This window comes from Kogia breviceps, chromosome 4, assembly GCF_026419965.1.
Source record: "Kogia breviceps isolate mKogBre1 chromosome 4, mKogBre1 haplotype 1, whole genome shotgun sequence".
Classification (NCBI taxonomy): Eukaryota; Metazoa; Chordata; class Mammalia; order Artiodactyla; family Physeteridae; genus Kogia; species Kogia breviceps.
In genome coordinates this window covers 119,816,055-119,830,972 of record NC_081313.1, presented here as the reverse complement: position 1 = coordinate 119,830,972, position 14,918 = coordinate 119,816,055, and the positions used below count along the sequence as shown (strand labels likewise).

The 14,918-nt window shown below is 42.1% G+C and overlaps 1 protein-coding gene across 6 annotated transcripts in view; it reads right to left on the bottom strand.

Annotated features, from left to right (window-relative positions):
- The window catches only part of ARHGAP26 (Rho GTPase activating protein 26), a 470,919-nt gene that overhangs the window by 102,055 nt on the left and 353,946 nt on the right, over positions 1–14,918 (bottom strand). For all 6 annotated transcript variants that reach the window (XR_010840265.1, XM_059062235.2, XM_059062236.2 and 3 more), the window contains exon 18: positions 9,610–9,769. Coding sequence is in view for 5 of the 6 variants with exons in the window: in XM_059062235.2 (XP_058918218.1) it covers positions 9,610–9,769 (160 nt within the window). In the remaining variant the exon portion in view is untranslated. The remainder of the gene's footprint in view (positions 1–9,609; positions 9,770–14,918) is intronic.

Sequence of the window (14,918 nt, the reverse complement as noted above, 5' to 3'; positions counted from 1 at the left end):
TTATTTTTCTGGGGTTTTATCTTTTTCCTTCATCTGGTACATAGCCCTCTGCCTTTTCATCTTGTCTTTTTGTGAATGTGGTTTTTGTTCCACAGGCTGCAGGACTGTAGTTTTTCTTGCTTCTGCTGTCTGCCCTTTGGTGGATGAGGCTATCTAAGAGGCTTGTGCAAGTTTCCTGATGGGAGGGACTGGTGGTGGGTAGAGCTGGCTGTTGCCCTGGTAGGCAGAGCTCAGTAAAACTTTAATCTGCTTGACTGCTGATGGGTGGGGCTGTATTCCCTCCCTGTCGGTTGTTTGGCCTGAGGCGACCCAACACTGGAGCCTACCCAAGCTCTTTGGTGGAGCTAATGGCAGACTCTGGGAGGGCTCACGCCAAGGAGTACTTCCCAAAGCTTCTGCTGCCAGTGTCCCTGTCCTCATGGTGAGCCACAGCCACCCACTGCCTCTGCAGAAGACCCGCCAACACTAGCATGTAGGTCTGATTCAGTCTCCCCTGGGGTCACTGCTCCTTCCCCTGGGTCCCAATGTGCACACTACTTTGTGTGTGCCCTCCAAGAATGGAGTCTCTGTTTCCCCCAATCCTGTCAGAGTCCTGTAATCAAATCCCGCTAGCCTTCAAAGTCTGAATCTCTAGGAATTCCTCTTCTTGTTGCCAGACCCCCAGGTTCAGAAGCCTGACGTGGGGCTCAGAACCTTCAATCCAGTGGGTGGCCTTCCGTGGTATAAGTGTTGTCCAGTTCGAGAGTCACCCACCCAGCAGTTAAAGGATTTGATTTTATTGTGATTACGCCCCTCCTACCGTCTCTTTGTGGCTTCTCCTTTGTCTTTGGATGTGGGGTTTCTTTTTTGGTGAGTTCTAGTGTCTTCCAGTCGATGATTGTTCAGCAGTTAGTTGTGACTCCGGTGTTCTCGCAAGAGGGAGGGAGAGCATGTCCTTCTACTCCACCATCTTGCTTCAGGCTCTTCTCGCTTCTAAACAGGTGCTGTCTTGAGGGTGTGTGGATGTGCCAGGGACAATATAAAGCAGTTCAGGAGTTATCTTCATTTTTAACCCTTTGTTTGAATGTCTACTGTTAATCCTCAGTAAACAATGAGGGAGAGGGAGGACAGGGAGGAGGAGAAAGGGGAGGGGTGGAGAGGAAAGGCCATATATTTTAGCCAGTTAAAACACAGAAGCATTTTTCCTTCTCTTCAAAAAAGATGTTTTATGAGGAAAAAGAAACTGAATTTTCTCACCAGGAGAAAACTCAGTCTCTTCTAAATGTCAGTTTTAAAGACAAAGATGTTTTCCCAGTTTTAGACACTGATGAGTTAGCTTTCCAGACTGAGGCTTACAAAAGGTATGTGAGGACTGAACTTGTCACTACCACCAAATGTTGCATGCCCCCTGGTTATGTAAAAAATGGCAGTTCTGAGGAGAAACAGAAGACCATTGAAGAACCAAGAAGATTTAGAAAATATAAACAGAGCAATCACAAGTAATGAAATTGAAACTGTAATTAAAAATCTTCCAACAAACAAAAGTCCAGGACCAAATGGCTTCACAGGTGAATTCTATCAAACATTTAGAGAAGAGCTGACATCCATCCTTCTCAAACTCTTCCAAACAATTTCAGAGGGAGGAACACTCTCAAACTCGTTCTATAAGGCCACCATCACCCTGATACCAAAACCAGACAAAGATATCACAAAAAAGTGAAAATTATAGACCAGTATCACTGAGGAACCTAGATGCAAAAATCCTCAACAAAATACTAATAAACAGAATCCAGCAACACATTAAAAGGATCATATACCATGGTCCACTGGGATTTATCCCAGGGATGCAAGGATTGTTCAATATATGCAAATCAATCAATGTGATTAACCATATTAACAAATTGAAAGAGAAAAACCATATGATCATCTCAATAGATGCAGAAAAAGCTTTTGACAAAATTCAATACCCATTTATAATAAAAACTCTCCAGAAAGTGGGCAAAGAGGGAACCTACCTCAACATAATAAAGGCCATATACAACAAACCCACAGCAAACATTCTCAATGGTGAAAAACTGGAAGCAGTTCCTCTAAGATGAGGAACAAGACAAGGATGTCCACTCTCACCACTATTATTCAACATAGTTTTGGAAGTCCTAGCCATGGCAGTCAGAGAAGAAAAAGAAATAAAAGAAATATAAATTGGAAAAGAAGAAGTAAAACTGTCACTGTTTGCAGATGACATGATGCTATACATAGAAAATCCTAAAGATGACACCAGAAAACTACTAGAGCTAATCAACAAAAAGATGCAGGATACAAAATTAATGCACAGAAATCTCTTGCATTCTGATACACCAAAAACGAAAAATCAGAAAGAGAAATTAAGGAAACAATCCCATTTACGACTGCAAGAAAAGAATAAAATACCTAGGAATAAACCTACCTAAGGAGGTAAAAGACCTGTCTGTGTTGAAGAAGACACAAACAGATGGAGATATACCATGTTCATGGATTGCAAGAATCAATATTGTGAAAATGACTATATTACCCAAAGTAATCTACAGATTCAATGCCATCCCTATCAAATTACCAGTGGCATTTTTCACAGAACTAGAACAAAAAAAATCTTAAAATGTGTATGGAGACACAAAGACCCCGAATAGTGAAAGCTATCTTGAGAGAAAAAAAATGGAGCTGGAGGAAGCAGACTCCCTGACTTCAGACTATACTACAATGCTACAGTAATCAAGACAATATGGTACTGGCACAAAAACAGAAAAATAGATCAATGGAACAGGATAGAAAGCCCAGAGACAAACCCACGCACCTATGGTCAAGTAATCTATGATGAAGCAGGCAAGACAATATAATGGAGAAAAGACAGTCTCTTCAATAAGTGGTGCTGGGAAAACTGGATAGCTATGTGTAAAAGAATGAAATTAGAACATTACCTAACACCATACACGAAAATAAACTCAAAATGGATTAAAGACCTAAATGTAAGACGGGACACTATAAAACTCTTAGAGGAAAACATAGGAAAAACACTCTTTGACATAAATCACAGCAATATCTTTTTGGATCCACCTCCTAGAGAAATGGAAATAAAAACAAAAATAAACAAATGGGACCTAACTAAACTTAAAAGCTTTTGCACAGCAAAGGAAACCATAAACAACGCAAAGAGACAACCCTCAGAATAGGAGAAAATATTTGCAAACAAAGTAACTGACAAAAGATTAATCTCCAAAACTTACAAGCAGCTCATGCAAGCTCAATATCAAAAAAATCAAACAACCCAATCAAAAAATGGGCAGAAGACCTAAATAGACATTTCTACAAAGAAGACACACAGATGGCCAAGAGGCACATGGAAAGATGCTCAACATCAGTAGTAGAGAAATGCAAATCAAAACTACAATGACATATCATCTCACACTGGTCAGAATGGTCATTATCAAAAAACCTACAAACAATAAACGCTGGAGAGGGTATGGAGAAAAGGGAACCCTTTTGTACTGTTATTGGGGATGTAAATTGACATAGACAGTATGGAGAACAGTATGGAGGTTCCTTAAAAAACTAACAATAGAACTACCATATGACTCAGCAATCCTACTACTGGGCCTTTACGCTGAGAAAACCATAATTCAAAAAGACACATGTACCCCAATATTCACTGCAGCACTATTTACAATAGCCAGGACATGGAATCAACCTAAATGTCCATCAACAGATGAATGGATAAAGAAGATGTGGTACATACATACAATGTAATATTATTCAGCCATCAAAAGCAATGAAATTGGGTCATTTGTGGAGATGTGGATGGACCTAGAGTCTGTCATACAAAGTGAAGTAAGTCAGAAAGAGAAAAGCAAATATCATATATTAACGCATATATGTGGAATCTAGAAAAATGGTACAGATGAACCTAGTTGCAGGGCAGGAATAGGAACACAGACATAGAGAATGGACGTGTGGACACAGGTGGGAAGGGGAGGGTGGGATGAATTGGGAGATTAAGGTTTGACATAAATATACTACCATGTGTAAAATAGATAGGTAGTGGGAACCTGCTGTATAGCACGGGGAGCTCAGCTTGATGCTCTGTGATGATCTAGATGGGTGGGATGGGGGGATGGGAGGGAGGTCCAAGAGGGAGGGGATATATGTATACATTTAGCTGATTCACTTCGCTTGTACAGCAGAAACTAACACAACATTGTAAAGCAATTATACTCCAATAAGAAAAGGGGGGGCAGAATATGTTCACATGTTCAAAAAAAACCACTGAGCAGTTGCAACTGCTAATAAGAAAGGGAAGCCTCTCCAATGGGAACTACATGCAAACCTGCCAGTGATAGGGAGTGAGGCATTCTGGGAGATCATCTGCAAAAACGGCAGCCCACAATTCCTCCCACGCCTCTGCATGCACACTGCTCCTCCCATCCAGAGGTGGGGTCTATTTCCTGCCCCTTCAATCTGCCTGGACTTGTGACTTGCTTTGACCAACAGAATGTAGCTGAAGTGACACTTTGTCTATTCTAGGACTAGGATTTCAGAGGTCTGGCAGCTTCTGTGTTTGCCCTCTTGAGTCTGGCCTAGATTACTAAATGATGAGAGATCCCATGGAGAGAGAGGGCATGTGGAGGAGGACCAAGGTGTCCCAGCCAACAGCTAGTACCAAGGTCCCAGACATGTGGAGTAAGGTCATCTTGGATCCACCAGTTGCAGTAAAACCACTGCAGCTTGGAACACACATGAGCCCTCCCCAGATTTCTGTTCCACAGATTTGTGAGCAAAAAAAGTCATTGCTGTTTTACGTCACTAGGTTTGTAGATGATCTGTTATGAAGCAACAGACAACTGAAACAGACATCTTATGGTTCTCTCTCTCTCTCTCTCTCTCTCTCTTTCTCTCTCTCTCTCTCTCTGAGTGGCTCCAAAGGCTACATGCCTGGGTTTCTATACCCTACTTCTGTGCTGTCTTCTACTTATTCCTGGGTCCCTCCCAATTTTATTCCAAGGCACAAAGTATACATCTTATGTAAAATGTTCTTAACAACACGAAAGAGTGTATTATACCACTAACTGTGGGAGACATACAGTTAAGACCTGTATTAGGGCTTGTTCAAGCAAAAGGGCATTTGCTATCAAATGCTTGTTGGGGAACAGGATGAAATGATGCTGTTGGAAAGCATTTCTTCAAGTGAGGTTTCAGGATTTTGTCCAACTTCCGACAATAAAGTTAGAGAAGTAGTCACTTACGACGTTTGTGTGTGCATTTATGTCTCTAGAAAATTACAGCCAAGCCTAAGGGAATGCTCATTAAATACTGTTAACTAAGATCTTCATATTGTGGATTTTAAAGGAAGATGACAATATTCACCTGAGGACAAAAACATGCTCTGTTGATGGATAATGTTAAATTCCCTTGGCAGGAAATTCCTCCAAAGCCTTCTCTCCAGAAAGCCAGGGGCTCTCAGGGTGTGGCCATGTATGCTTTGGGATCCTGTGAGGTGAACATCACAGGTTTCCAAAGGAGGCTAAGGCAGCATCTGCTGACTTTATACCAGATCAGGCCTGAAACGACATTTGAAAAGGAGTCAAACTGCCTTATTCTAAGTTGTTTTTACCAGAAAGGCAAACCTGATGAATATTAACGACTTTCTTCCCAGAATCATGTACATACACAGGTCTTGCATATAACTTTGGCTCATCATGGATCCCAGGTTAAAAACCTCTATCAGGGTGGTACACTAGCTCCCTCAGGACTGGAGACATACACTCTGCTGCAGCCTTCATCCTAGGAATGTTTCCACTGACACTCTTGCACTGGCTTCCACAGGAACATAAATCTCGCTGTGAATCAACCCACTCACTCACAGACACTAATGAAGAAGAACATATAACGAAGCACTGTAATACTCTTTTAATATGTACCTCACCAGATACACAGCATAGAGGAATAATTTATAATCTACCAAACCAGATGAGTATTTTCACCAGTTCCTGCCCATATACTTGCAGGCCTGGCCATGCATTTCATATTTCATTTCTATTTCTATATTTTGTGCTGAAGGCAGGATGGCTGCTTGTTTACACAAGTTTCAATATTGTTATTAGCAGTATCCGGTCTTTTTTCTATCACGCTACTTTTGAATGTTTTCTGGCTTTAAAGGCCCAAGGACAGCAAAAAACAGTTAAGGTTCAAAAATCATTAGATGTTATCTGCTATAAGCTTGTATATGCCCCTTAGGGACATGAAACGTAATCAAACTCCTTAGAAATCTGTCTCAACATTTAATATTATTTTATTTAACAAAAGATTAAGTTTAAAAATCATCATTTTGAGAAAGGGGCATATATGAAAGTCAGAGATGGACTTATGCTCTATTTTCAGAGAATTCTGTTGAGACTGCTAAAAACAATGGTTTACAGTTATTGACACTTACTCCTTGCTGGATTCTTGGCTAAGTCTTTTACATAAATCACCTTATCTAATCCTCACAACAAACCAGATGAAGGGAGATGGCTCACTGGCCAGCTGGTCATCAAACTTGCTTCCCTTTGCTCTGCAGAGTTGGGTGCCTTCCCAGCCTCCCCTGCAGTTGGATGGGGTCACATGACTGAGTTCTGCCAATGGAACAGCGGAGAGAATAAGGAAAGCATCTTCTAGGCTTGGTCCATATCATCTTACTCAATCCTCCTTGCTCTCTCATTTCCCCCACCAACTGGTCGATTGTAGAAATCTGCAGAGCAGAAGGCAGAGCTACGAGAGGGAAGGAACCTGGGATGCTGAATCACGGTGCAGTATCCCACCCCCAGAATACCCACAGTAAACTGGTATGTGAACAAGAGATAAACTTCTATTGTCCTGAGTCACTGATATTTTGTGGTTATTTGTCACAGCAGTTACACTGTACTGAAAGTACTTTTATGAGTATAGAGAGGCTGAATAATCTGCTCATGGTTACACAGCTATTAAGAGGTAACAGATTTAAATCCAAGTGGTTTGTTTTTAGACATGTTATTAACTGCTATTTGATTATATTCCCTTTTTCCAAGTTAATTTTCATCATACATAACGTAATCTTCTTTTATACCTGATTTACTATATTTGTGGGAAGTGGCTGGACAGAGTCCAAAGTTTGAGAGAAAGAGAAGATAATTTCTTCAAATAAATTATCTGATTTCACATCTCTTTATTAACCATGTAAGAAAAAGGCTATGTTGTTTACACAATTTTGCAGGAGACCTCTGTTACCCTGTGAAAGTTTATATTCAGAGATACTTTAGTAATTACTAATGCTCTATAACAAATTATCCCCCAAACTTAGTGGTTTAAAACATTTAATATCTCTCCCACTTTCTGTGAGTTCAGGAGAAGCTTAGCTCTGTGGTCTCTTACGTGGTTGCACTCAAGGTGTCGGTTGGGGCTATATCATCTGAAGGCATCACTGTTCACTTCCAAAGTGGCTGACTCACACATGGCTGGCATCTTGGTCTGGTTGTTGGTAGGCAGCCTCACTTTCTCTCCACTGGGCTGTGTGACCACCATCACAACATGGTGGCTTGCTTGCCCTGGAGTGAGCAAGTCCAGAAACCAAGGCAAATGCGACGAGGTCTTAGGACTGCTCAGCAAAGTCACAGACCATTATTTTAGCCATTTCCTATTGATCAATTCCTACTGATCACATTGGGATCAGTGCCGATCGCTTATTCACAGTTGGAAGAGGATATACAAGGGAGGGACTACTAGGAGACAGGGGTTACCGGGAGCCACTTTGGAGGTTAGCTACCACAAGAGCCCATCCATTCATCCAACACATATGCACTGAGCGCATATTGAGGAACTGGGGACAAAGCACAGAAAAAACAGACTGAAGTCCCTGCTTTCATGACACACACATTCTAAAACACGCCGGAAAGGCAACAGGTGTAATCAATAAGTAAATTATATAGTATGCCAGAAAGTGGTAAGTGCTACGGAGAGAGACAGCATGATCAAGGGGAGGGGGAATGCGGGGGTTGAGACTGTTCGCAATTTAAAATAGAGAGATGTCAGTGGGCCTCACTTAGGCTTGAAGGAGGTGAAGAAGTATGCCAGGAGGAAGTGTTCCAGGCACTGCAAACGGCCACTGCAAAGTCCTTGAGGTGGGAGTGTGTGCCGTGTGCAAGGACCAGCAAGGCAGTCGAGGAGGCTGTAGGAGGGAACTCAAGGAGAGGGCTGTATGAGGTGAGATGAGGCAAGTAACAGAGGGGAGTGCAGAGACCCTGTAGGACATTCAAGGATCCTGGGAGAGCTCTGACTTTCACTCTGTGAAATGCGAAGGCACTGGACAGTTCTTAGCAGACAACTGATACTATTTGATCTAACACTAAAAAAATCTCATTCTGGTGGCTGACATCAGAATAGACAGGCCAAGGGTGGGAACAGGGAAACAAACTAGGAGGCTCCTGTAAAAATCCAGACAAGAGCTGATGATGGCTTATTTTAGAGTGTCATCAGTGCAGGTGGTTAGCGGTCAGATGCTAGATTTATTTGGCAGGTGACCTAGTGCAATTCATTCACCTTTCTAGGTAAAGGTTTCATTTAAGAGGAACAGAATTTTTATTATATCCCAGCACCTTGGGCTGTCAAATGGTGCTCTAGGGGGCCCTGCAGGTTCTGAGAAGCTTCAGAGGGATGTGCTACCAGGAACTGAGGTGGGACAGATGGATGGAGTTTCATGTCCCCCTACCCCAGTTTTTAAGGGCAGCTGTGTTGACATACTTCATTATGTGGGGTGAGGGCAACCTTCTTAAGACCAGAAACTCCAATGCCCTAAAGGAAAAGACAGACACATCTCCTCCCCACACATGGTATGAAACAATACACCATTTATAAAACTATAAGGAAACTATAGGTTAGGAAAAATATTTGAAACACACATGAAAATAGTTTACTATTCTAATGTTTAAAAAAAATTCAAAAATTCATAAGAAGACAACCAAGTAAAAAAAAAAAAAAGGGGGTAAAGGGCATTTTCAAAATGAGGCTCCTAGGGGCTTCCCTGGTGGCGCAGTGGTTGAGAGTCCGCCTGCCGATGCAGGGGACACAGGTTCGTGCCCCGGTCCGGGAGGATCCCACATGCCGCGGAGCGGCTGGGCCCGTGAGCCATGGCCGCTGAGCCTGCGCGTCCGGAGCCTGTGCTCCGCAACGGGAGAGGCCACAACAGTGGGAGGCCCGTGTACCGCAAACGTAAATAAATAAATAAATAAATAAATAAATAAATAAATAAATAAGGCTCCTAGTAGTACCTCCTTCACCGCATTGTTATGAGGTTAAAAGGACAGCATATGTAAAGTGCTTCGCATACAGTTCCTGTTACAAAAGAAATGCCCAATATGTTGTCCACCACTACCGTCACCACGACCTCCACCATTGCCACTGCTGCAATCCCAAGATGACTATCACCATCACCATCACCACCACCACCACCATCACCACCAGCAACTTAGTCATCATCACCACAGGGTAAAAGCCACCACCGATGTGAACCTGAGTCAACCCTGTAGGCCAGTTTTAACTCAGCTCCCCCCCAAGAAAATTCTCCACTTGTGGTGACCAATGATATATTACCTTTTCATGATTTTCTATTAGGATCTCAATGACAATGTTCTGAAACTTGATATCCATGATGGCTGCTACCGTTTCTTCCTGAGGACGCAGCAGGGTGGGTCCGAACACCACGCCAAGGTTTGCCACCGTCATCAAATTCTGCTTGTGGTTGTTAGCAACGCTGGTAGGAAGGAAAAGAAATGGCACAAATGAGAGAAATCGTGTATGAATGGACAGCTGACCTCCTGTACCCTTCCTATCTTCAGACGCCTCATCTGGTAGGAGCCAGATCTGGGGACATGTTCGGATGCCTCTGGAGTCCAAAGAGAGACTTTTCTACTCCTATTTTCGTCTACCACAGGTTCAGAAATCTCCAGTGTTTGGGCTGTTTTGCTATTTCAGGATACAACACTCCTTACAATTTCCATTTTGCCTAAAACAACCAACCAAACAACCAACCAACCAACCAACCAACCCACCAACCAACAAAAGCAGCTTGCCTTCCAAAATGTGAACCTTTGCACATTTGAATCCCTATTCTGCAAATCCAGGTAACTGCTAATCCCTCTTAGTTAAAATTTTTATACTTGGCTGCTGCTTAAACCGCTGTGATCATTAGCATTTTCTCTAGTGCAAATATTAAAAACTCCCGATGGCTTTAATACATTTGCAAATATAGGCCCAAAATAGACCTAATTTTTTTAAATGGGTAGATCTCAGTCAGGAAATTCAGCACTTTAGGCTCAAAGTATTAAAGCCCCATCATATTAGACACGTGGCTTACATGAAGCCAAACATTTCTGCATAAGCAGAAATAAAAATGCACCACTGTACATCCATGTATATGGCTGTGTTCATATTGTCACTTACTCTCAAAGTCCAAGGAACACACAGGGAGGGTCAGGAGTATTGGGGCTGAGTAAACTGCTAAACACATATGCATATTTCTGGATAAACAACTACTCAAAACATATATCTGAACTCCACACCCAGCACACCGTGACCTAGCCATAAAATTTCAATGTTCATTTGCTGGTCCCATGTACAAAAATATACAAATTATCTATTGACAACAAATAAGTTAAAAGTTAAGGCCATTCAGTATTGTTAAGAAAATATTAGGGGCTTCCACCTAATATTTCCACCTGTTAGAAGAAGGAAACTATTCATTACTAGAAACTAGAGAGAAATTGGGCAGAGATGGCAGCTTGCACAGACATACCTCCCTAGCATTTAGTGTTATTTATACTGAGTATTTGTTTTTCACACAATTCTATAAATGTCTGTACTGTTTCTCTTGGATACTTCTATTTTGTAGGAGGAAAACGAGGTTCTACTACTTTAAGTGCTGGTTTTGAAACTGAGCCTTTACTGAACACTACATTAACCAATTTTATCAGCAGATGTGTATTTTTCTTTCATTTTCTAGGGCTAAAAGTCTAATTTCATAAAAAGCTCCTCCTCTGAAAGGGACGGTTAAGTCTATGAAACGTGAACTGTGGAACAGCCCAGTCAGGAAGGGAACTTGCTTTCTGATTGCTAAACAATACCTGCAGCAAGGAGATGTTGCCACTGATGCCTTGGCCTGTTTCTGGTCCACGTAATAATATTTTACAAACATTTTCTGAGTTCTAGCAGAATCTCCTGATGTTACTTATAGTTTTCCATTCTACCCAAAACCGTATCAGGTTTCTAGTCTGAAAGCATTAAAGCAAGGGGAAAGGCTTTGGTTCTGGGCCTCAGTCAATCAGCAAGTCTGCATATTTACAAGCTGCTTGTAACACCACTACTTTCAACATCAGTTCCTTTGTGCAGGAAGTGAATTCCATGCCTTTATACTTCCACTCCCAAAAAAGCCAAGTCAGTAGACTTACCTTCTTGTCACAAAAGTCCCTGTGTAAACGAATCAACAAGCTATTTATGTATGAAAGCACTTTTAAATTGTAGACCAATATAAAAATATAGGGTTTGGATGATGATCACTTTCACCATGACGCTTCTCAACACAATCTGACTAAAGCAACAGCCTCTTAATGAGGCTCTCTGACTAGACTCTCTGGGTTTGGCTGCACCCTGCCTGCCACCACCAGCTACTGTCTACAACTTAGCTCCACTCAAGGCAGTCCTCTGTTGAAAACTACAATGGCCTCACACCTCACTGGGTCGCTGAGAGAGAACACAGTGACACAGTGTATGTGCAGTGTTCAGCAACACTTGCACGGCTGGAACGTTCTGATAATGGTGACCATAAACCATTGGTGGGCTCCATTGTTTTTAATGTTAAACTCCTATGACCTAGCACAGCTTTTCCAACTCACCTCTAAGCCCTCTGTCACTTCCCAGCTCTGGGTCCCTGAGCAAGGGACTCAATGTTTCAGCTTTGGGTTCCTCATCTTTTAAAAAAGGGGGTGAGGTGAATAATACATCTACTTCATGAGGTTGTTGTATCAGTTAAATGTGTTACCTTGTGGGAAATGCAGTGATGATTATTATAATCATTGACTACCCATCCTCTTTCAACTTTCACATTTGTCTGCCTTTGTCAATCCTCTCCCTAGAACGTTCTCTTACCCTTCTTTCTTTGCTTGGCAAACTGTTGGTCTTCAAGGCACAGTGCCAATGGTTCCCTTCCCTTCTGAAGTCTCTGTCTAGTCTCTCCCCAGACCTCCACCCCTCAATGAAGGCAGGAGTGTTGGCTCCTGGATTTATTACGTGTTATTAAGGTCTCGACTACTGCCTTAGGATACAGACCGTGCTTATTTTAGTTGGTAGCACCAGCGCTGAGAGCAGTGCCCAGCCCAGGAGAAACACAACAAATGTTCAATGAGGTGTTAAAAGACGACGGGAGTTTCTGAGTAGACATTAAACAATAATTCTCAACCCAGCTACTTAGAAAACCTCTAATTATTATTGATGATTTTTTGGGAATGTATCTCAACTCTCCCAATCTCCCTTTTCAAAGTCTGGAACTGTGTTCCATTTCTTAGATTTAATTAATGAGCAATAATTACTCCAATTTACTGGCCCAAATGACCAAAGGCATTTGGAAAAAAGCTATGGTAATTGTGGATAAGCATCTCTGAATATAAATAACCTTGAGGCTACCCAACATAACTCATTTCCTTTTTAATGATCCATTTTATTTTAGAACTCAAGAAACACACTGATCTAAGTCTTACGAAACTTTTGGGGGAAAAGGCTATTAACTTTACATAACTAACTACCATTATCTTTTGGCACACTGAGGTAACTTATTGATCTATCACTTGATGATTACTGCTCACAACTTGGTACAGCTACGTTCATTACTCCAGAATGAATTATTAATGGCTGGAGATTGCTATGTATCCCAAAGAGAAAGGCACAGACCTCAGTCTCTGCTGGCACCAGCATCCATTATAACCTGATGCATTTACCCATGTGTGGGAGGAGGGCTGACAGAGCACTGAGAAGCCTGGTCTAGCCAAGGCCACGGGGCTCATTCATTAGTGAGGTCTATAAAACACAGAGAACTTGCTTGCCGGGTTAGTACCTGAGCTGCTTGAGCTCTTCCCCACACAGCCCAGAAGGTCATGTTGAGTCTTGACTTAAAATCCACACACAAGAGTCTCTTATGCATTACTGCATATTCCACTGAGGGAGTCTTTGACAGGCCTTCCCTAGGTCCACGTGGACTCTTCTGTGGAGACTTCTAAGACAACTGCCAATTCTACAGGCTTCCTTTGCAGGCGGCAGAGAAACAGGTTCCACATGCAATTTTAAGGGAAAGCCCAGTTCCTCTTGTGACTGTTAAGAGTTTGCCACATCAGCTGAGAAGCAGGGCAACTACTGGGGGGCATGCCTTCAGGACAGTTGGTGGGGGATCGGCACCCCACGTTCCCTGTGGTTCCCTCATGAATGATGGTTAATGAGGAAAGAACATGTTCCAAGGAAAATGGCCATGGCAGAAGGGCCTCTTGCCACCTTTGCTTCAAGGGAAAATGGATGGGGACTCTGGATTGGTCTGATACCCTTGAAGAGGCAAAAGGAGGTAAATTACTTGCAGATGAAGATGGTGGTGGGGGAGTTCTATGAGGAGAGGGGAGTGGAGGCAACTTTTTTGGGGCCTGTAATGCAGAGATGCCCATGCTGTTCTGGGGAACACATCTGTCTTCCTAGCATTTAAATGAGAGTCAGAGCTCTGGAAGTGCTGAGCAGTACTTTATAACCACAGACTGGTCCTGATGTATCAACAAGACCTAAGCCTTTTGCTGGGTCTGCAAACAGGTTTCATCTTGAGGCCTGCAGTGCTATGTCGAGGAGTGTCAAAGTTGCATCCTGGCTCCACTGGACACAATGGGGTGACAGATTAGCACTGTCTGTGATGAACCAGATGGGTGGAGGTTACAGCACAGCAACACTTTTATCTGCCATCCTTTATTTGCTTGTTTCAGCTTCCAGTGTTAAGTAATGATAACTTAGACTTGTAAGGTGTTTTACAGGAGCTCTGCAACACTTTTTAATGTTTGTTTGAACTTCATATAAGTCTAGAATAGTAGCTCTCAAACTTTCTGACAATAACCCATGGTAGGAAACATATTTTCCCATATAACACTTCACTAGTACATACATACATATATACACACATAGAGAGAGGTACACACACATACATTCTTGTGTATCAGAAACACGAGTTACTAGAAGCACATGTTTCAGAAACAATAAGGGTGATAAATTCTGTTATTTTTTATTCTATTCTGGTCATTCTTCTGCTACTAAATCAATTTTACAATCCACTAATGTGTCATGACTTAAAATTGGAAAAACGCCATTCTGTAGGTATGGAGTACAAATATTATTTCCAATTTATAAATATGGGGGAAAAAGGCTAAGGGAGACAGGATAGCACAGGGAGTGGAGTCATACAGAGATTCCCAGCTGGATGACAGGAGGCAGGTCACTTGGCTTCTCTAAACCCCTTTCTTCACCTATAAAACACAAGCAACAGTACCTACCTCATAAAGTTTAAGGATGACTAATAAGACTAGGTAAGTCAATCAATCTCTTGGCCTGAAATAATGGCTTACTAAATGACAGCCAGTATTGTTCATGATGGTGGTCAAGGTAGTGGTGATGACAGTGGTGAAAGTAGCAGCAAGTGCCAATTTAAGTCACACTTGGTGGTGTCCCCTGGTGTCCTGCTTCTGCCTGGCGCAAGGAACCCTGTCTCTTCCACCTGTATTTCGAGGGCTATCTTTCTCTTCTGGCTATCCTTTTTTTTCCATGTCTTCTTTTTTAAAAATTATGCAATACTTCAAATCCATAGAAAAATTCAAAATATATTATTACTT